Source organism: Toxotes jaculatrix, chromosome 8, assembly GCF_017976425.1.
Source record: "Toxotes jaculatrix isolate fToxJac2 chromosome 8, fToxJac2.pri, whole genome shotgun sequence".
Classification (NCBI taxonomy): domain Eukaryota; kingdom Metazoa; phylum Chordata; class Actinopteri; family Toxotidae; genus Toxotes; species Toxotes jaculatrix.
The window spans coordinates 16998264-17019525 of record NC_054401.1 but is presented as its reverse complement, the minus strand read 5'-3'; the positions used below and the strand labels follow the sequence as shown (position 1 = coordinate 17019525).

At 38.9% G+C, this 21262-nt stretch overlaps 1 protein-coding gene across 1 annotated transcript; it reads left to right on the top strand.

The window, feature by feature from the left end:
• The first annotated feature begins 84 nt into the window (after nt 1–84).
• On the top strand, nt 85–20210 carry LOC121185635 (doublecortin domain-containing protein 2-like). The gene is made up of 9 exons (XM_041043905.1): nt 85–371; nt 954–1008; nt 4228–4304; nt 4548–4682; nt 5174–5323; nt 6442–6496; nt 7834–8017; nt 18794–18864; nt 19431–20210. Exons 1-9 carry the CDS (start codon nt 85–87, stop codon nt 20208–20210), a joined length of 1794 nt encoding a protein of 597 aa, XP_040899839.1.
• The last annotated feature ends 1052 nt before the right edge of the window (nt 20211–21262 follow it).

Here is a 21262-nt window from a genome sequence, read left to right as displayed (position 1 = left end):
CTCGCAGCTGGGATCAACCTGTTGAAACTTTATTATAACAAAGATCTCCCTCCGTCGCGCGTCAACCCGCTGTTACGCACAAAGATGAGCTCGGACAAGCCAAACTTTCTGTCACAGCCAGTCGTGAAGAACGTTTTCATGTTCCGAAACGGTGACCCATACTATGAGGCTCGTCGGATAGTGATAAACCACAAGAGGGTGTCCAACTTCGAGACTTTGCTGAGAGAAGTGACCGGCGGGATACAAGCTCCGTTTGGAGCGGTGAGAAACATCTACACACCGAGGGGAGGCCACAAGGTGGACTGTTTGGAAAGCCTGCAGAGCGGGGAGCAGTACGTCGCTGCAGGGAAGGAGCGATTCAAAAAGCTGGAGTAAGACTTTCATCAAATTGCAGTTTGCAACAATAATAAATGTGTTTTTTTTTTCCTTTACAACCTTAAGAATAATGCAGCTATGCGTAAATGTTTTAAGATGCATCTGCAGCTGAGCAGTAGGCCTGCATGAAAGCGTTACTGTTATTTAAGTAATTTTAAGTAATTAAAATCTCAGCTGAGACATATTGCGCACACTAATTGGGTTCCACGGTCAATGTTGTCAATCAGTCATACAGTACATATAATTAGACACAAAAAAAATCAGACCTGTTGACTGAGTTGAGTTTATGTGACTCAACAGTTTTGCACGTGTGCTGTGTCACAGCACGAGGCAGATGAGATCAGCACTGTGGAGAGTGTTCTGTCCTGGCCTAAAAAAAAAGTTGGCCTTATACAGTAGGTAATGAGATTTGTGCAGTAAGTTATTCATAGAACGCAGTGGTGAAGCGGTTGAGTGGGAAAGTATTTTGGAGACATGAGGTTTGTATACTTTCACCATGTTCTTGACTTTTAACTCTTTTTTTAATAATCACTTTGTTGTGAACCATTAACTTAATTCACTCTGTGTTTTATGTGCAGTTACCAACAGATTGGCTCTAGAAAGAGGAGGATGCTGCAGACTCTTCCAGTGCAGGTGAGGAGAAAGCCTTGCCTCCTTTGAATTTTTCATGAAGTTATTTCGGTCCTAAAGTTAGTCTGGAAAGGTAAGTTCCTGTTTGATGCAATTTAATATCTGAGTAAGCCTCAAAGTATATGTTTGTTCTATGTGAAGTACAGTAACAGTGTAGTGTACCATGGTGAGTAGCAGCAGTTCCCAATCATTATGATCTTTGGCATCATATGAATACAATCTGCAGAGATGAAACCTGTTTACTTAACTTACATGGTCTTGTCAGACATCCAGACAGTCTTGGTGTGTGGCCCAAACCACCATATCACACACTGGAACATTTTTTTTTTCTTAATTTCCAGCTGTGTAAGCTCTGTAAAGGTTTAATCGAATACCTTAATCACAGACGCATTGTTTAAATTGCTTTTATTTCCTTGCATTAGTTCTGGAGGTTAATGGAACGCTTTGGTGGTGATGTTTTCGGGGCAGGGTTTCAGTTACAATGTCCTTACTCAATCCAACTCTTCAACATTTGAAACTACCACTAAATGCAAGATACATGAGGATTTGGGAACATCACCTCTGCACTCACGCCCCCACCCACAGTGTAAAGGTTTTAGAAAGATCATTTAAGCAAGGTGTAATGTTAAGCATTCCTCCCTATTGTTCTCTGTGAAGAATCACTTTGTTGTTGTCTCAATGGCCATGAATTATTAATTTATGGATCATAATCATCCCGTCTTTCAATGCATCTTTAATCACCAGCTATGAAGTCACAGGCAAAACAAGAGCAGCTTAAAGTCAGGCTGGTCTCTTTTGAAAGTCAGCTGCAGGTCCTCTCTCCAAAAGAGTTATTATTTCTTTTTTTTTGATAATAAAGTTTACTCTGTGAAAGTTACAGATATGTGTACCATACCTAATAAACCAAACCTTAACAGCTCGATTCACATTTTATGGGGACAGTAAGGCAAAACACAAATAGATGGAAAATTTTGTCATGCTAATTTTATCTAGAGCAAACACTGGGTCACACAAGGTCTTTATCAGGATACGTGGTACTAAAAGCGTGCAGCCCTTTTTATTTTCTCTTTTGCTTTTGTCTTGTGGTCAGAGCCTCAAGCATTCGCTGTGTGCACCCTGCCTCTCTCCGCTGTAACATGCTAATCAAAGAGAATCACAAACTACTCTCTGTGCTCCTGATTTTGTCTTATCACCCACTAGCAAGGAGCTTTTTCATCACAGATAACCTCAAGGACTTGTTGTTGCTGCTGTGATTGGCGAGCATAAAAAGAACCAATTTAGTTTACAAGGACCCTGCTTCCTCCTTGCTACCCCACTGGCTGTTTGTGTTGATTAATGATGAGAACTCTTAGCTGGCTGGATGCTTGTCAAGTTTGTTTCTTGTCCTTCTTGATTTTGGGGTAATTATAGGATGGACTAATGAAGTTTTTACGGTCACTGCCTTCGATGTACCGTTCTGTATGTGGCTCATTTAGACTACAGCTCAGGATCCACCTTCTGACAATAGTTTTTACTCCACAGAAATGCTTCTTATTTTATTTGCATACATTAGTCTTCTGTTGTTATTACATTTCCCTTTCACCTTGAAATTTGCGTTTTTGTTGCTCTTTGTTTGATTGGATACGTTTTAGAGGACCCACTTCAAGCAGTGCTCAAACCTGCTGGTTTTCGTAAACAGCGATGTAAGTATACCAATTGAGTATTAAAGTGAGATGAAAATTGGTCATAGTGATTTCCACTGGCAGTCAACATGTACCTTGTACACGAAATCCTTACAACAGAGCTAAAGAGCACTCTGTGGGTGGAATCAAGTGGATGTGAGATGTAAAGATTATGAGCTGTATTGAAAATAAAAGGTGTTTCATGTTTGGTGCTATGCGTTTGGTCATTTGACTTATTAAAGCTGTGCAAGCTTAGCATTAATAGCACTAAGTGATGTCGATTGCCAAATGAGATGGACACTAAAGTGAGATGAGTGGGCTTTTTCTTGCCATACGATAAAAGATCACATGGTGATAAAAATCACTGTCAATAGAAAAACAAATCCAGTACTTGTAATGACTCCCTAGAGACTGATTCATGCTCTGCTTTGCTTGTTTCCTGGGTTGTACTGGTCACCAGCTGTGTGATTTATACTAGTCTCAGGGTTTTATAGCACACATAAAAGGCAAATAATAAAAATGGAAATGCAATTGTATTTTTTAACGAGTAGCATTTTAGGGAATTTTGATTATTTCAGTTATCATGTGAATTAAAATGCATTTTAATGTTTTATGATATGTGTTATTTGTACAGATTTTAGCCAGAGACATGGGGCTTCAACTCAGTAACAAGAGCCTGGCCTCATGCATGGTTACCGATATGCCTCTGGCTATGTCCAACGCCTTGTTTTATCAAGCAGGCTTTTTTGAATTCTACTTCAGGCCTTCACACCTCTGTTACCAGGGTGCACTTACAGACCCCAGAGGACTTTTAATATGCCTCTTCCCTTATCTCTTTCTCTCACAGGATCCAAATCTCAGTCTTAGAGTCACAGTGGGTTACCAGGTGTTATGGGACAGGACCTGCAGAGCTCACTCTTTGCAGCCTCCCAACCTCAAAGGATTACGGAGGGATCATTCTTTTGCTGTCACAGAGATGAGAGACAGATTTTTTCATATAACAGATTTTTTTTTTATAATACCTCTTTCTCTTTGGCTTTAGGGGTAAAAGCTTTTGATATCACACAAGACTGTTTTTCCTTGTACTGTTAACTGAAATTTCCCCCAGCAAAAGAAAGAAAAAATACCAAAACAATTAAAAAAAGTGGATGGATTTCTTATCACAAATGTGCATAAGAATATACATAATACTGTCTACAATACACACATGGTGCTTCATCAAAGTGCTGCCACCCTTCGTGGCTCTGATTCTCAAAGCACTTGTGACCCTAGAGGATGTACAGTATTAGCCCTGTTGACTGGCCTGAAATGGGCATCTATATTTAGGAGCTGGAGGTAGCTTGAGTGTTGTCCTTACCAACTGAAATATCAATAGTGACTCCATCTGTTAGCATTGGTCCCTAAAGCAAAAGTCCCCAACGTTTGCACAGGTCTGTTTTTCTGAGCGTCGAAACAAGAGCTGTCCTTAAATCCCAGCTGGACACACTGATCTGCTAACAAACTTACAAAGCCTTTACGGGTTCATGACATATTAAATTTTTTTCCTATCCTGCTTTTCCAGGCCAAACCGCTGCCACAGAATCGAATTATTGTGTCAGCTCGATTCCTGAAACCCATCAAAGAGCCATGTACAATATTGTAAGTTTAAATTCTTCTATTTCACTTTACCCATTTTACCTCAGTCCTAACCTATTAACTCTGCCTGCAGAGTTTTTAGATACACAGATAGATACTCTTCCATTTGACTGTGTACCTAAGTGTCTGCTGATCCCTGATATCACAGGGAGACATTTGAACTCAGAGAGATAATCTTCACCATGGAAAACAGTCAGCGTCACTGGCACTTTAATAACTTTAATAATGTGTATTTTCTTCACTTAGTGTGGTAGCAAATGGAGATGTGTTAAACCCCGCAATACGGCTGTTGATCCATCAGAGAATGCTGGGCCAGTTTGACAGAATACTGGAGATGATCACAGAGAAGATGGGTTTGAGAGTCCTGGGAGGTGTTCGAAGGTACCATTTCAAAAAGTGCAAACACTGAACATATGGACCTTTTTTTTTTCTTTTTCCTACATTATCATATCATGTCTGTATATACTTGTTAACAGAATAAATCAAGAACAAAACATGACAGAAGCTTCAGACTTACACCACATGTTCTTCCATTATAGCAGATGATCTGATTAGATTTTCCAGCACATTGCTGCATAAATTAGCATATAAATGAAAAAAAAATAATTTTCTTCCAAGTGTTTCAAGTCAGTAATATTAAAATAGACCTTTTTTTTAAAAAAAAAAATAACATTGTCATTGCACTTGTTGTATGTGTGACACACACACACACACACACACACACACACACAGAGTGGATCACATTACTTAATAAATCATCACATGGTGATTATGGGAGGGCATTCAGAAACTTAAGTCCATCTTGTTTTGATGATCTGGTACAAAGACATGATGGAAACCGTGTGGCTTTTGACTCTGTGTGTGTGTTCCAGTCTCTATACCTATGAAGGCCACCAGGTGACCGATGGGGATCAGCTGGAGAGCGGTCAGCTTTATGTGGCTGTGGGAAGAGAAAAGTTTAAGAAGCTCTCCTACAGCGACCTACTCTTCGCCAAACCAAGAGCAACAAAGAGGGTCAATGGGTAAGCACAGTGCTACAGAGCATATAAAGGAGTAACATATCTGAACATCTTGATAGAAAATTTGTAATGTTATTTACTTTTACAAAAATATGACCAGAATCTTCATCTTCTGAATTATACAGAAAGGCAAGATTTTATAGATAATTGTTGATTGTTCTTGTTTTCTTCGTCCTCTTCCATATGAGGCTACCAAATGAAAAATAGTGCCATAATAAGAGATGCCTTTAATACTTTGGAATTTCCTATTTCCTCCCATGCTTACAGTATGTGCACTCACACCTATCTTACAATACGGACACGAAAACCTTGAAGTTGCACAAGATGATTGAAATTTTGCTTTAATTAATTTTGTTCTTATGTCTTCTTATGTACTGGATAAACTCATACTTTATATTGAGCAAGGTATGTTCAGTTATTAATTTAACACACAGTAAAAACAATGCTGACCATACACTTTGTTAGCATCAGTACGGTCTTGAGTTCTTGAGAGTTGTGGAAATTTAAAAATGAAATACCATGGCTACCAGAGATGGTTCTTGGAGACCGTTCAGTTTGTGTTTGTCTGTTTTCCACTGTGGCAAACTAATTACTCCTCCAGGGCTAATATCTATCTAACTTCAAATCTCCTGAAAGCTGCATCTCTTATCTCCAAATATTACTTTCAACATGAATAGTGTTCACATGAATAAAAGTGCATATCTAGTGCATATCTCTTTTATTTGTTTTACGATGAATGGAGAAAAAACAAAAGCAGGACAAAAATCTATAGTGTTAACCTGTTTTTCATGCACATCTTGAACACAACGATATGTTTTTTTTTTCAGATCTGAAAATCTTAAATATAAATTGTTTAATAGGCTTTTTCATTTTACAGGTATTTGGTAGATTAGAGCATAGCTGATTAATCAAATATTAAATCAAATATTACAGTGTTCAAATCTCACAATTATCATTCCACCCTCCAATTTTTTATTTTCAGAGCAACTTTAGTGGTACTGGGGTTTACAGCATTACATGGCTAATTTCAGGTGCATGTGTTCAAGAATCACTGTGCTAAGGTACAAACCTAATATCATGTATTTATGTAAATTACATCTTTTTGTCTGTTTCGTCGACAGAATGAAAGCTTACTCTCTTCCACCCATCTACAGATTCTCCAAGCAAAATGGAAATGTAAGAATGGCATGCCTGTTGCATGAATGATTTAGATTATTTATTTTTGAATTAGATGTCTTACAAAGCTTTAAAGTGGAGCAAAGAAAACTGTTTACCACAGGATTTTTTTTTCCAGCAGCAGTGCTGTTGTGCTGTGGTGGAGGAATAGCTTAAAATGACCTTAGAATCGTTATAGATAGGGTGTGTGTTAATTTATCAGGAGCTTTGAAGGACTCTGAAGGCCCAGAGAGCTGTAGTGATAAATGCAAAGAATGAACTGACTCAATGCAGAAAGTTACTTACACTATTTTGGTGAACTTAAATAAAAATAGATAACACAGATTTAATGAGCCAGTGTTTCGGATTCATCTGAAAATTCAGATGTAATTTGACTAACAAGACAAGACAAGTGTACAGGGCAAGATTTGACCAGTTTGCTGTACTTAACTACTGTGTGATAAAGTTCAGCTTTCAAGAGTGCAGGCAGTGACTGACTGACTGAAACACTTTACCCTTGGGACCTAGCGTAGCTGTGTGGGCTCGCTGCTGAAACTGTTCAGTACTACAAACTTACAGAAACTGTACAAACTTGAGTTGGCTGATGATGATAGCTCGTCTCATACAGACTCACTGCCCTCAACACTTCCACTTCATGCAGATTTTCTGCAGACTTTGAGGAAACTCACTGCTGCAGTTTGGTGAAGTTATACAACTTTTAGTGCCTGTTAGCGTTAATAATTATTTTGCTTTGCTGTAAAAATACGTAAAAATAAAGTATCAACACATTTATCACAGCTAAAACCCTTTTTGATTTCATAATTTATCAGCTTCGTGTAGGGTGCTGCTTAATATTTTGGAAGAATAATGAAGCATATTGTTTTATTTCCACTTGATATGGTTGTATCACATTAGTGTGTCCTGCACTCTGTGGTCTGAAAGGTGCACAATACCCAATACTGAAAAACTCAAAACACTCGGAATGCTTAATGCATTTAGAGGTCAGCGCCAGATATACACCAAAGGAACACATCCCCGAACCACCACCATGTCGCCAAATACCGCTTCTTTCAATTGCAGACCTTTAAAGCTTCACAGCTTCATACACAGAACACTGCTGATAAAAGGCAACATGCAAAAACATCTTTAGCACATTTCCTCAGCCCTTTAAATAAGAAAGTAAATAATGTAAGCACTCACTCATGTCAAAATGCCAGGTCTTGAACGTTAGTAAAAAGATGCTCCTGATATTTTGCACATTTACTTCTTATTTCCATACCGTATAAACCTTTATTACTGGTCATGGTTTTCACAAGATTCTCGTCATCTGACTAGGCTTCCACTTCTCCCCCCCCCAGAGTAAGTCCATGGTTCGGTGCAGTGATAGTGGAGATGGAGACTCCAAGGCCTCCCCTCCAGGCCACAGCGGAAACAACAAGGAACACCTGTCCTCCATCGTCAGAGAAATCTCTCAGGCAAGACTCATCTCCCTCAGGAAGAAGAGGAGCGGACAAAGAATGACCCTCAGTACCTCTGACAATGGTAACATAGGAGCAAATAAAATGATATGAAAAGGTGTGAATAAGTCGTAGTTGGGGCTCAGCACAACCATATTAAAAAAATCAGAACATAGGTGGAATTACAGACTATATTTTTCATTTGGTAATTAGCTGACTTGCTTATCTCCCTATTGTCATGTTTATTAGTAAATTATATTTATGTTCCATATTAATTATACAATTATAATAAGTAATAGTCATAATAATTTACCTATTGCAGATCTTTGCAGTCACCACACAAAAGGATGTGTTAGATGTGATGTGGTGACATTTTAAAAAGGGCATGCTAAGGTAAAAAGGGATTTTTAAAAAAAGTTGCCGCAGCTGCCACTGAGTATTCACTGAGTGTCGTCCCCATGACAATTTTCTGTTAGTGACTCTATATACTTTATACTGAACCTGTGCGTGCAAGTGGGAGAGAGCTTGCATGTGTGTATCCATGATAAATTTAGTACCCAAGTGGGTGTGTGCATACAAGTGCTATTGCATGTGCATGTGCAATTCAGGAGTGTCTGGCTTTAAAGATATTCCCTCTCATACACTTCTCACGACAATGTGACACTGACACACCGTAATTGCTACCTGGTCATTTAATGTCTGCATGTCTGCATTGTCTTCTCCCACAAATAATGACATGACACAACTATAACATGTGGCACAAACAGGGAGGGCTCTGTATCCTACAGTTAGGATTATAAGGTACAGAGACATATGATGTAATGCATGGTCTTTGAAATCTTACGTAAGCTGCTGTGCTCTTGAATGCCCACATAGTGGCACTGTTGCTCTGCAAGAAATGTAGCAAGAAAAATTGAAAGTAGGTCTAGTATGATGACATTAACCGCTATTACAAGAAACGCATTATGTCATCCTCTGGGCTTATGATCAGTCTTTTATAATGACCTGCAGAAACTCTCTACCTCCAGTTAGACTTCACTTTCGTGCTTATTGGCAGCTGGCATTCCTTCCACCATTATAAGATGTTTGTTGCTCTGGGAATCTAACATATTCTTTTTTTTTTTCCATGAATGGCATATGCGCTGTAGACAAAAACAATAGGACAGGGAGCTGAAAGCATTTTTTCTCATTTGTTTTATGAAAATTTTACAGGAAAGGGGATTTAGACTTTCCGCAGACTGCTGCTGACCTTATTGTAACTCCTACTGCGGTATGAACCACATTACGTCATCTCGTGGCTCATGATAGATGTTGCCTGTTTTCTCCTCTGGCAGGAGAGTTGACAGCAGAAGCCCAGAGGAGCGTGGAGAATTGTGTCTGTGGTTCAGGGGAGCTGGCATTTTGCATCAAAAGAGAGGAATAAGGAGTGTGTGCGTGTGCGTGTGTGTGTGTGTGTTGTTTTTTTTGTGCATGTGTGCATTTGAAATCTGTAATGTCACAGTCAAACTCCTCTGTACATCAGATTGTGTGGCATGTCATATTACACACAGAAAACCATGTTGCATTATTGGTCCCCTTGGGTGACATTGACCAAAGATTAAATTAACAGACAGACAGCTCAGAAAACCAGATCGGGCATTAGGCTTGATCGTTTGAATGACTTAGAAAGCATATCGCATTCTCATGCACCCCTCCACTGTTTGACCTATAAAGTCTTTTGTTAAGTGGTGTTATGTTTACAGGAAACAGTATTTTTCTCATTTGTTTAGCTGAGTAGATACATGCAGTGGATGTAATGCAGTCTCTGTATGGCAGTGACTCTGTGTCTGTCCATGGTGCTGAACAGACTTTATGTAAGACAGGTTGAGGTTTCCCAAAGGCATCTTTACTCTTTTTGTTCATTGCCTTTTCCTAAGAAAATCAGTGCTAAAATATTATTCGTCCATTTCGGCTTCGCAAAAGCAAACATGAGCTTAAATCATTGGCTTACCACAAACAAATTATCTCTATACCCATTAGCATTCCTAGAGCAGGTAGGTTTAGTGTTGTGGTCTTGTTTGTCCAGTTTAGCTCCTCAGTCGGAACATAGTGTTCATATCACCCCTGTTTAGTGATTCACAGCCGAGCAGAGGTGTTTTTGGTGTTATTTTCCCCTCGGGGAAATCCTGCCCTGGATGGGTATGAGGTAAACACATCCCACTCTGCTGCCAAAAGGAACACAGCCAAAAAGTTGGCTGACTGGCAGAGGCTGTGGAAAGAACGCAGCATGAAACCCACACTTCAGATCTCTGGTGTGCTGGAACATTGGAACGAAAACAAAAGATTATTATAAAGGTGTCATGTCATTATAAATGTATTTGTGAGAGAGGGGTGGGGGGGGGGGGGGGGGGGGGGGGGGGGGATAGAGAGATGTACAGAGAGAGAGAGAAGAAAAAAAGACAAGTGAGACAGAGTTACCTCGTAACTTGAGATTCGCCCTCTGTTCTGTGTTGAGTCTGTTGTGACAGGAAGGTTAGTTTTTATGTGCGTGCGTGCGTGCGTGCGTGTGTGTGTGTCAGTACGCCAGTCCCCATTATTCAATGTCTATCAGCTGCAGGGAGCCAGTCTGAGGATGACTACAGGAGTTTCTGTCTGGTGTATTGTAAAGCTTCTGACTTTTCTGCTTCATTAGAGTGAACACAGTGGTGAGTGACAGCAAAGACAAGGGGGAGGCGGTGTGACGAGTCATGCAGGAAAGGTCACAGAATGAATCTGAACTTACTATAACAAAGACATTTGGCTTAAAAGACTTAACCAACAAGACACATCGCCTGTCGTACGCTTCACCCAACAGTGTTATACTTTACAGTAGCTCTTTTAAATTGGGTTAAATTATCAGTGCAGTTTGGGCAGCGTTAGCTTTGTCTTTCATAAACACATTCCTGTTCGGTTTGAAGCCAATTAGCAGTTGTTGCTAACCTCAAAATAGAAACTTAGGATGTTTAGCAGTGTTTCTTTTTCTTAAAGGGCCTTTGTGATCAGTTCAGTTCAATTGCTCCCTTGAGAAGAGAGGAGTAGGGAAAGAAAGAGAGCAGCAGGAAAGGGAAAATGGGAGAAGAATAAAAGATAGGAGAAGGAGGAAACTGTGTGTCTGGACAGGTGAGGGGAGATGGGAGGCAGAGAGAAGGGATGTTAAAAGAGAAGGTTAAAGAAGACAGAATAAAAGGTTGAGATGATGAAGGGATGAGAACATTATGAAGAAGCAGAAGAGAAGAAAAAAGAGCATAGGTGGAATCAAATAGTGAATATGATGAATAGACTGATATGGTGAAGCACAAACGTCGGGTGTAAAGAAAGGCACAAAGATACTGAAGGGTAGAAGGATGGGTGGGGTTTGGATAATTGCCTTTCATTTGGATAATCTCTTCATTTAGAGTCATCAAAGCAGAATTTTACTAGTCTCTGCCCCTCGCTGGGACCAAATTGCTGCTCTGAAAATCAACAAAAGAGTCTTGCACTTCAAGAAGGAAGGACAGACAGAAAGGTATGGACAAGGAGAGAGAGAGGGGTGTCCGCTGACAGTGAGGGGAGTGTGTCTTCTGATTATCTGGACTCTTACATGGGTTGTAAATGTCTCTGTGCATGCATTAATGAGGGGACACTATCGTAGGCTTCTTGATTTACACAATTATGTGTGTGTCCTTTTCAGCTGTGTCTTGAACATGATCAATATCTGTCAAAATAGGCAAACTGTCCTTCTTTGGATAATGGAGCGCATTCAACCAAGAACTTCAGTGCTACTTTCGAAAATAATACAAGTTTGTTCCATGGAAGAAACTCTAGATAAAGAAAATCAGTTCATGCGCTTTGATGCTATAGGACTTTTTTTTTTCTTGCAGCCTCAGCAGCCCAAAACCCCGTCACACAACTAAAAACAACTGCTTCACACAGTCTAGAAGCAGTACCTGTTAATAGTCAGTTTTAGCATTGAAACCTCAAGGGCGCCCACCTTGAATTGCCTGTTACTTCCTTTTTATGCACTAGGTCCCATCTTTCAATGCACTGTAGCAGAAGTCAATTCAATTTGTGACACATGACGGATCCACATTATGTCTGTTGCCATTATTTTTCTCAAAGGGACTTTGATTTGAAGTCAGGAAAGTTTTAAGTTGAAGTGTTTTTCAGAAAAAAAAAAAGAATTTCAAAATTCAAAATGAACACATTCTTGGTATTATTTACAAGCTGGATGTGAAAGAAATGAAGACTGTTGCGTGTGTGTGTGTGTCTTTGCACATGCACAAGCCATCCACCCAGATCAACCTTCCGCCTCTGGTGTCATAAAATGTGATGCTGCCTTGGGGAATTAGCCCTGTTAGCATATGTTTCTATAATGCCTGTCAGCATGAAATAGGGTTCAAAACAGCCTTGGGAGGCAGGAGACATGTACACAAAGAGACTGTGTGTCTTAAATCGTGTGCCTGTGTCAGAAAAAGAGGCTAAGCAGCGAAGGATGAGAGATGGCAACATTTAAAGGAAGTTTTTTTTTTCCCTTGCCAAGTTCGTAGAAAGTGTTTTTAAAGTATTTATGTGTGCGTTATGTGCGTGCCTGTGTTTTCCTGCATTTGTGCACACGCTCGTATGTTTCAAGCATCATGACCATCCTTCTCTATCCCTCCTTCATTCTTCCTCTCCTTTCATCTCCCCCCTTTTCACCACAGCAGAAAAAGGTTCTTCATGACCCTTTGATGCAGGATTACTGGATTAAAGAGCAGGGTAGCTGTGCTAATCTGTCACATTAATCTGTTAACAAGAGTTTCAGCTGTGACATACAAAGTATAAGGTTAGGGTAACGTGTGACACTTTCAATGACACAAATTTTCTTAATGGCTGTCACTTCTAATCTGGCCTGCTTTGCATGTTTTTAGGACGTTTCTGAGGTTGAGCCAGAAGACGTGCATCTGAAGTAGTTGTGATAGGAGCATCAGCATCTGCAGGGTTTTGTATCAGCCTGAGACACTGAAACCACTTTGACATATAGCCTAAGTGGCACGAGTAAATATCTGACACTTGTGTAGATCTTAGGAGGGCATCTGATGGTGCCGTGTTGCCAGAGCAAAATGCTCTGTTTTCATCACATAATGCACTTGCACATACGTGCTCAAATGTTGTATATTTCTATTATTTTCCAATTTGTAGTCCAGAAAATGTACTTTAGGGGTCAAGGACAACATGAGAACATTTTTTCGAAGGATCATCACACATCAGCAAAATGCAGAATTTAGATTATCAATGAAAATGGTATCACAGAGGCCTGCACAGAACTTGAATTATAAGACAAACATATTGTCTTCAACCTCGTTTAAATGATCAAATACCCAATCATCTCCAATGATACTGAACTTATTGATTAGTAAGACTCTAGAACATAAAATAGCTGCATATAGCTGCATATTAGAGCATGCGGTTGTGTGTGTGTGTGTGTGTGTGTGTGTTAAGAGGAAAGAAAAATCCAATTTTAATATCTGTTCATATTACACTGATTAGATAGGAGACATTTGGGAAAATAAAACCTAATATAATGGAGATACTGCATGGTAAGGTTTCAGGCAAAAATGAGAGCGAGCCATGAATTATTTAAATATTTAACTGACGCCATGACCTTTATAAATATTACTCGGCCTGTCTGACTGCAACATTGTTAAGCAGAGCTTTCCTCTGATTTAATGTCAAAGCTATTAAAGCACAGGGCTGCACATAAGAGGCATTTTCTACATCAGTGAAAAGGTTCACTCTAGAGCTAACGTATGGTGCTTTTTCATATGGATACATCTCGGAAACAAACGTTAATGTAAAGGATGTCACACACCAGAGATGCTTCACATCTTAATGTTATTGAGCACATGCCCACATACAGTATAAGACCACTGTATTTGTTTTTTAGTGCATTCAAGATGATTGAACTTGTTGTAAAGGGACACTCAGCGCACGCCCATAAAGTTGGGGGACTCAGGACAGACAGGTTTAAAAAGAATAGAGTTCAAAATCAAAAACAGCAGAGGCTGAGATATCATGAATTTCAGTCCATAGTATCGGTCCAGCTCCAGAAGGGTTGGATCCTGCATTACCCATAATGCAACTGTAGCATCTGTCATTAGAAAAGCTTCCTTTTTACTTCCTTAACTCCAGCTCTACTGATTCTCTTGATACCTTCACTCTATTGTCTTCTGCCTTATAAAACTATGAATTAGATGAAAGTATATCGTGTGCATGCATGAGAGAGAGAAAGAAGCAGATGGACAAGCAAAGTGTCCAGTAATCAGATTTCATACTGAGCAGCTGGATTGGTTTCTCTGTGTCACATCACTATAAACTCAATACCAACTGGGCCTCTCTCATGGTAGTTGGCCATAGAGTCATTAAATGTTTTAACAGGACCCTGGTCAGTGACTGGAGCACACTTGCTGAGTGGCAACATTTCATAATTACCATTCAGAGTTACTACCCATGTTGTTTTACACCCCACCATAACTCAGGCATGTGCTGACTGGGGTAAATCAGCTGGGTGAATGTAAGCAATATACTGGCGATACACGGGGAGTGTTGTGTGGAGTGATTTAGGTACATTAAGTAGCGTGTCAAGGCTTGAGTGTTTATTTAACACTACAGAGCTTATCCGCTAAAAGTAGAATTGGCTTGTGGAGGCCATGTCAACGATTTTTTCCAAGCTTTGGCCTCTAAGCATAAATACACTGTGTATTAAAGCGGTGATTTGGATTTATTTAGACCTGCAACCAATGGCAAGTAGGGACTGATTATTCAGAAGTGGTTTTGAAAGAATAATGAGTCTGCTCTTGAGCAGCAGCAGCCAGAAAAAAAAAAAAACACTGTTGACCATAACATCTAAAACATTTCCAGGAATATGTCTTTCCAGAATGTATATAAGGAAGATGTCAGAATGTCAGAGGTAATGATGCCTGAGTATCCCATGGTGCATTTTGACAACAAAAGGGATGCATTAAAAATTGAGTATCCCATCAGGCTGAAGCGATTGAGGTTTGATTTTGTTCGGCATTCCTTTCCTTTCAAGGAATAAATTGGCAAAACAATCTACTGTGATTAACCTGCTGTGGATGTTAGGTGATCAATAGACTTTGCACAGCAAATGCTAGATTCAGATTTTTTATTTTTTCTTTCTGATTATTTTCTTACAAGCAGTTCAATAAGTGGAATAAGTACAAGACAGGGAACCATCAATTGTTTTCCATCATTTGATGTTTTGTTTTTGAGATTTTCATCACACTTTATCACTCATATGGGTTTGTAGTCGTGTCTCGACCCTGGAGAAAGCTTTATTCAGTTCAATAGGTTTTCCCAGAAGTGTCATAGCACTGAGAACATCTTCTAATCCCAGAAATATGACATATCAGCTTATACAGAAAGTAGAAGAAATGATTTGCACAACATTAGAAAACAGCAAGTTTCTCTAACATAGTGACTTCACTGCCTCTAAAAGCTTCATACATCCTCAGTGAACCTATTCATGGCCCTATTTGCAATAAAAAAAATGTATTCTTGAACTTGTCTGCTACTGATTTCCTGTTGAGTCAAGAACTTGATTGCACTGTAAGGCTTTTACACAGAAATGTTTCCTGGAGGGCTGGGAAAAGCTTTTAAACATGATATTAAGACCCCACAAGTCTTTCCAAGGCATGGCTGCGCACACCAACACTTCAGTGGCTGATACAAGAAAACACTGATGTAATGCACATCGTCTCATTTGCCATTAGAAGTGCATGTTCTTCATAAAAAGTTACAATGGTAAAATATAGTGTGGTTCATTTATGGATATAAAGCATTGTCCAACTACCTGCTGAGTTTAAACTCTGTGTTACAACTTCTGTAAACCAGAGATGATTAGTTCCAGTGCCTTATATCCTGCAGAAGAAATGGGAGGATGTACCTGTTTGCTTACACTGTGCCAGGACGAGGATAAAAAAAATATTTTGTGGCAGTTTGTTGGCAGTGCAGCTCAGAATCAGGGTTCATCTAAGCACAGGGAACCACAGGGGGCTGTCTCTTTCTGTGTTACATGTTGTTGTTTTATTAATTAAGTTGATACATATAATCCTTACATATTTCATGGAATAGTATTTACATCATGTTACCTGGTGTAAATTGCACACTGGATTCCCCTGGTGCGTTAGGGTTACTAGAAGTGAATGAGCACATCAAATGGAAACCCAGATCAAAGAAATGCTGCACCATGCTACTGTACGTATGTATCTGAGGTGTGGAGCCAGAGATCACAAAGGTCCTGTTTTTTGTTTTATAAGGTGGACCCCTAAAAGTAAAATCCTGCAGAGAAGAGGCAGACTGTGTGAGTGTGCGTATATGTGTACAGAGAGAGAGAGATATTCAGTTTCGCATGTTGAGGAGTGGGAGGTTATTGTAGTTTACTATCTGCTATCACTTCATCTTCAGTTGGGTTTTATTGCGTTTCTCTGGAACACCAGTCATTTATAACTTTACCTTTCATAAGAGTGGCAACGAGAGCCATTTATGTGAGTAATTATACCCGCTTACAGTTGCATCCTTGTTTTACCTCACGCTGATGGATGAGATGTAGCATTACCTCTGAAATGTGGGTGTGCTCTGTCTGTGTTTGTGTGCCAATAGTGCACAAGTAAAAGGCGGAGTGTGTGTGTGTGTGTGTGTGAGATTTTTGCCTGATTATGACAGAAAAAAAAAAGAGACAGACGCATTTTAAACACACTGGCACACACATACAGAGAGCCATGCACAACCAGTCGCAATGCCAGAACCCAAATCTACTGGATTTAAGGAAGAGCAATAAGAGGAGATTCTAAATATTGTGTTTAATTTGATTTAGCATTTTCATGAGCCTGTGCTTCATCCTCAAATCACGTTAAGATGTTTAGAGTCGCAGCGGCTCATCCACTGCTTACTGCTTACACCCAATCGCTCGGCCCTCGCTGTTAATGAATGCAGGCGATTTCCATAAAATATTCTTAAAGAGGTCCGTTATTATTACCATAACGTTTCATCTCCTACCATAGCTAAACTTCAATCAGTTTTGCATTTGAAATGCATTAAATGTCTCCATAAACTCTTCTAATCTCAACCCAAGTCATTTTTCTTCTTTAACTGGTATGTGTAGAAAGGGAAACTAATATTAAAGACATTAATTACATTGTTTTTTTTTTTCTCTTACTCTTTTGCCACTTATTTCTGATTGGAAATTTCAGTCTCATCCAGTGTGTCAAAACAAGTGTGTAATTATGTTGTTTATCAGAGCGTATAGTTGTATTCCTCTTATGATGTTTAGGGTTAATTACTCGAAGGCCTTTGATGCACATGCTCACATGAAAACTGAAAATCCTCATATTAATTTTGCACTCCAACAAACCTGCCTTGCTGAGCTGATTGCTTCAATAGAAATGAGTGTGTAGCTGAGTTGCTATGATGTCTTCATTTAAACACCAGGATCCACAATATCACTTTGCAGTAGTTTAGACCATAAATGATGACAGGTGTTTCCTCAGGGGGCCAGTGGAAGATATTCTCCGTAGCGGAAACTAATCTCGTGGACTATTATTAAAGCTCATCATACTTCTTTTGTTTTTTCTTTTTTTTTCATGTCTTTTTGTGCTACCATGCAACTACCTTTAAGTACTGTACTTAGTCTGTCTTACACAGAACTGGACAGAATTTTTGCAGAAGCTCACAACTTCTCCAAATTAAAATATATATATATATATATATATATATATATATATATATATATATATATATATATATATATATATGTATATCACCACAGGAATATCTTTTATACATGTGGTTTGTTTGTGCGTAAGTGAATGTTTGAGGTAGAACAGCCTCTACCTTATAAGATATACCTGTGGTGGTTATGAGGATTGTTCCTGCGGTGGTGATAGTAATAACGATGATGAATATGGTAGTGATCTAATTTGACATTCGTGTTCTGTATCTTGTCACGACCTTGAACTTCCCTGCAGTGCTCTTTCCCCCCTCAGCTTGTAAAATGTTTACTGTCTCGCTCTCTGGCACACTTCCATTGTCTGGGGAAGTTGTTTACTTGGCTGAAAAAAAGATGATGAAAGGCTCTTTTCCCCTTTACCAGCAGGTGTCACTCTTGTGCTGTGTTTGTTCAAGCCTGGAAACGCAGCTGCTGAATAAAAGCTGTATAATTTCAACAAGTCACTTACTTGGAGGATGAATAAAAGCTTCCTTATTTATAGGAGAGGTTTTACGGATTTCTGAAATGATGTAATGGGCTCTGAGGAATTCAGGTTTTAGGGTCTTGAAAAGTAGTCAGCTCATAAAGGAATATTTAACTTGTTTGAATTGATGGAGAAGGAAAAACAAACTGATGAGGATTTTACATAACAAGAGGGGCTTAAAATAATCAGCACATAGCCTGTTTATGATTATTTTTTCTTTATTTATAAATACATACACAGTGTTGCAGTGTGCAGATCAAAATATTATTAATATCTTTGCTGCAATTGATATAACTTTATTACCTTTCTATCACTAGTTTGTCTTATTTGGCCTAGACAAGTCTACTTATGTCTGTGTTAGATTGAATAAATGTCTCATATTTGCACTAGGATGACACCTATCACACACCTTCACCTTACAGTGCCCCTAACAAGCCTATTCAAGACACAATATCACACATTAGGATGAAACACATGGATTTCTATATGTCATATCACACTAAAACGTGCTTTAAATTATTTTCTTTATAGACACAGCCAACTTCTTGTAAAATCAGTCTCTTATTTCCTAAGCTCAGTGCGCCCAGTTAAAATGTCCTCTCCCCCTTTGTTCCCAGATGACCTGGAATCAAAGGCTGATGATGGAAACGCTGACGACAAAATCCCTCAAGACCAGCCAGCTGAAGAGGTATAAACATACAGCAGTGTACATAATAGACTACTGAAGGAACCAACAATCTTTGTAGAGATGTAGGTACGCGTTCAGAGTTTGCTTCGTTGCCGCGTGTTGTTCTTTCTCTCATGGTTTTCTTGGAATATGTTCAAACAGAAATGAGCCAAAACTTCTGTTTTAGCTGTTCATGCTTTAAGACACAGAATTAATATTGATATGACCCGTGTGTAATGTGCATTACTAACTAATTAATTATATAATTATGTAATACCAGTTATGTAATTTCATATTAATTAATACCCATTGGTTGATATACCATGGGACATTGCAAGCTCAAATGTTCCAGTACTTGTTTATTGATTGATAAAAAGGTTCTTGAGAAAAATACATAATGCTCCACTTGATTTATAAGAGCTCATGACTTAATAACGCTGTCACCTCTCTTTCAGGAAGGTGTAGGTCACAGGGAGAAGTATTTTAAACAATCCAATAACACTGAAAGTGTGCCTGTTAAAATATTTAGAGCTCTAAATTGTTTGGGTTTTGTTTTTTTTGTTTTTTTGTTTTTTTTTCAATTGCAGAAATCAGATGCGAAAGACATGGAGGAGAATGGTGAAAAGGCAGGAGAGCAGGATGAGGCTGCTGCTGAAAACACCACAGAAGAAGACACCTCCGCCAGCAAAGAAGATAAAGAGAAAAACCAGGAGACAGATGGTGAAAAAGAGGGAGTGGAAGAGAAGGAGGAAAATGAAAAACCAAGCAATGATAAAGAAGGTGAAGCAACAGCAGTACCTGAGGACGGAGAGGGGGAGGTAAAAGAAGAAGTGAAGGAGGAGGTCACAAATGAGAGTAAGGAAGAAGTTAAGAGTGAGGAGCAGGGGTCCAGCAGTAGCAACGATGATAAGAGCCAGAACAGTAAAGAGAAAGAGGACGGAAGCCATACATCTTCCGAGGGTGAAAAGGATGAACAGGGCAACAAAACAGAAGAAGAGAAGCAAGATAAAGACGGTGGAAAGGAGGAAAAAAGCAGTGAGGACCAAAATAATGATGTAGACACAGAGGAGGAACAGAAAGAGGCAGAAAACAGCAACGACCCAGGGAAGACTCAGTCCGATAACGAGACAAAAGACAGTGATAACGGCAGAAGTAACAGTAGCAACAGTAACCAGGAGGAAGATGTGGGCAAAACAAAAGAGGGAGCTGCAGGGGAAGAGGAAGGAAAGGTGAATGGAGAGGTCAGTGGAGAAGATGATGAGGTGGAAAGTGAAGCAGAGCTGGACATAGAGGAGAAAAATTCAGCCAGTGACAAAGATACCGCAGCATATGGAGAGAAAGGGGAGGATGGTGATGAAAAGAATTAAGATAACGGCAGGAGAGAGAAGGATTTGGGGTGAAAAAAGAGAGAAAATGTCAAAGTTACTGCGTGAGCAGCGCTGAAAATAGGAAGCAGTGCTTTACAACACAATGTAAAAAGGTGGCAGAGGAAAGCTGGACTTGACTGCAGTCAGAGATATTCACTAGATGGCCTTGTAGAAGAAGCTGAACTGAAAATAAAATGGTTCCACAAAGCCGAGCAGGATAATAATAACAACGAATGGTTGACTGTTAAATGATGTCAGGTACAAAAACGTCAAACCTTTAGGTATGCGTTCAAAAGCTATTCATCGTAACATTATCCATGTCTGAAAGAGACAAAACAAATAAAAGCTGTACTAATATATTTTTATTTTCCATTAAGACACACTCTTGGTCTGCTTTGTTGTTTCAGTACACACTGTGAGCACTGTAGTGAGTGATACAGGGAAACTGAAATGTAGTTGCAGTTAAATGTTTAAATCCAAAAATATTTTAAAATATTAAAAGTTTTTTTTTAACAGGTATGGTTCTGCTAGCTGCTTGTTTTGAATGATGGTTTTTCCGGTGTAAGGCATTTTGGACTATTTCCCAAAGCAAGTGATACAAATGAGCTTTTTAAAGTGAGCACAATAAGCTAAATGTAACACTGTATGTGTTTGAATGTTACATGATAATGAATTTAGTTGGAAAATCTTCTTTATAAAGCTGTTCCAAATCATAATCCTTTGTTATTTAGTCGTTATGTCTCATGAATATTTGTTTATTTGTATTTATCTTCTACCAAAACTTAAAATAAAATAAAATAAAATAAAATAAAAATACATAAATAAGAAAATTACAGTCAAAAGATGCTTTATTGTAAAACACTTTACTGCCTGTCTTTATCCCTGTCAGTTCATTATAAAATGAGTCTATTCAAAAATTAAAATTATAAAAGTAAAATAATAAGCTCTAGAAAGAGTCAAATTTAACTGTGTGTGACATGGATGAAAGGTAAGTATGTGTTTGCTGCAGTGAAGGGAAAATGTTTAATGCTTCTTTGGTAAGTGTTTATTAT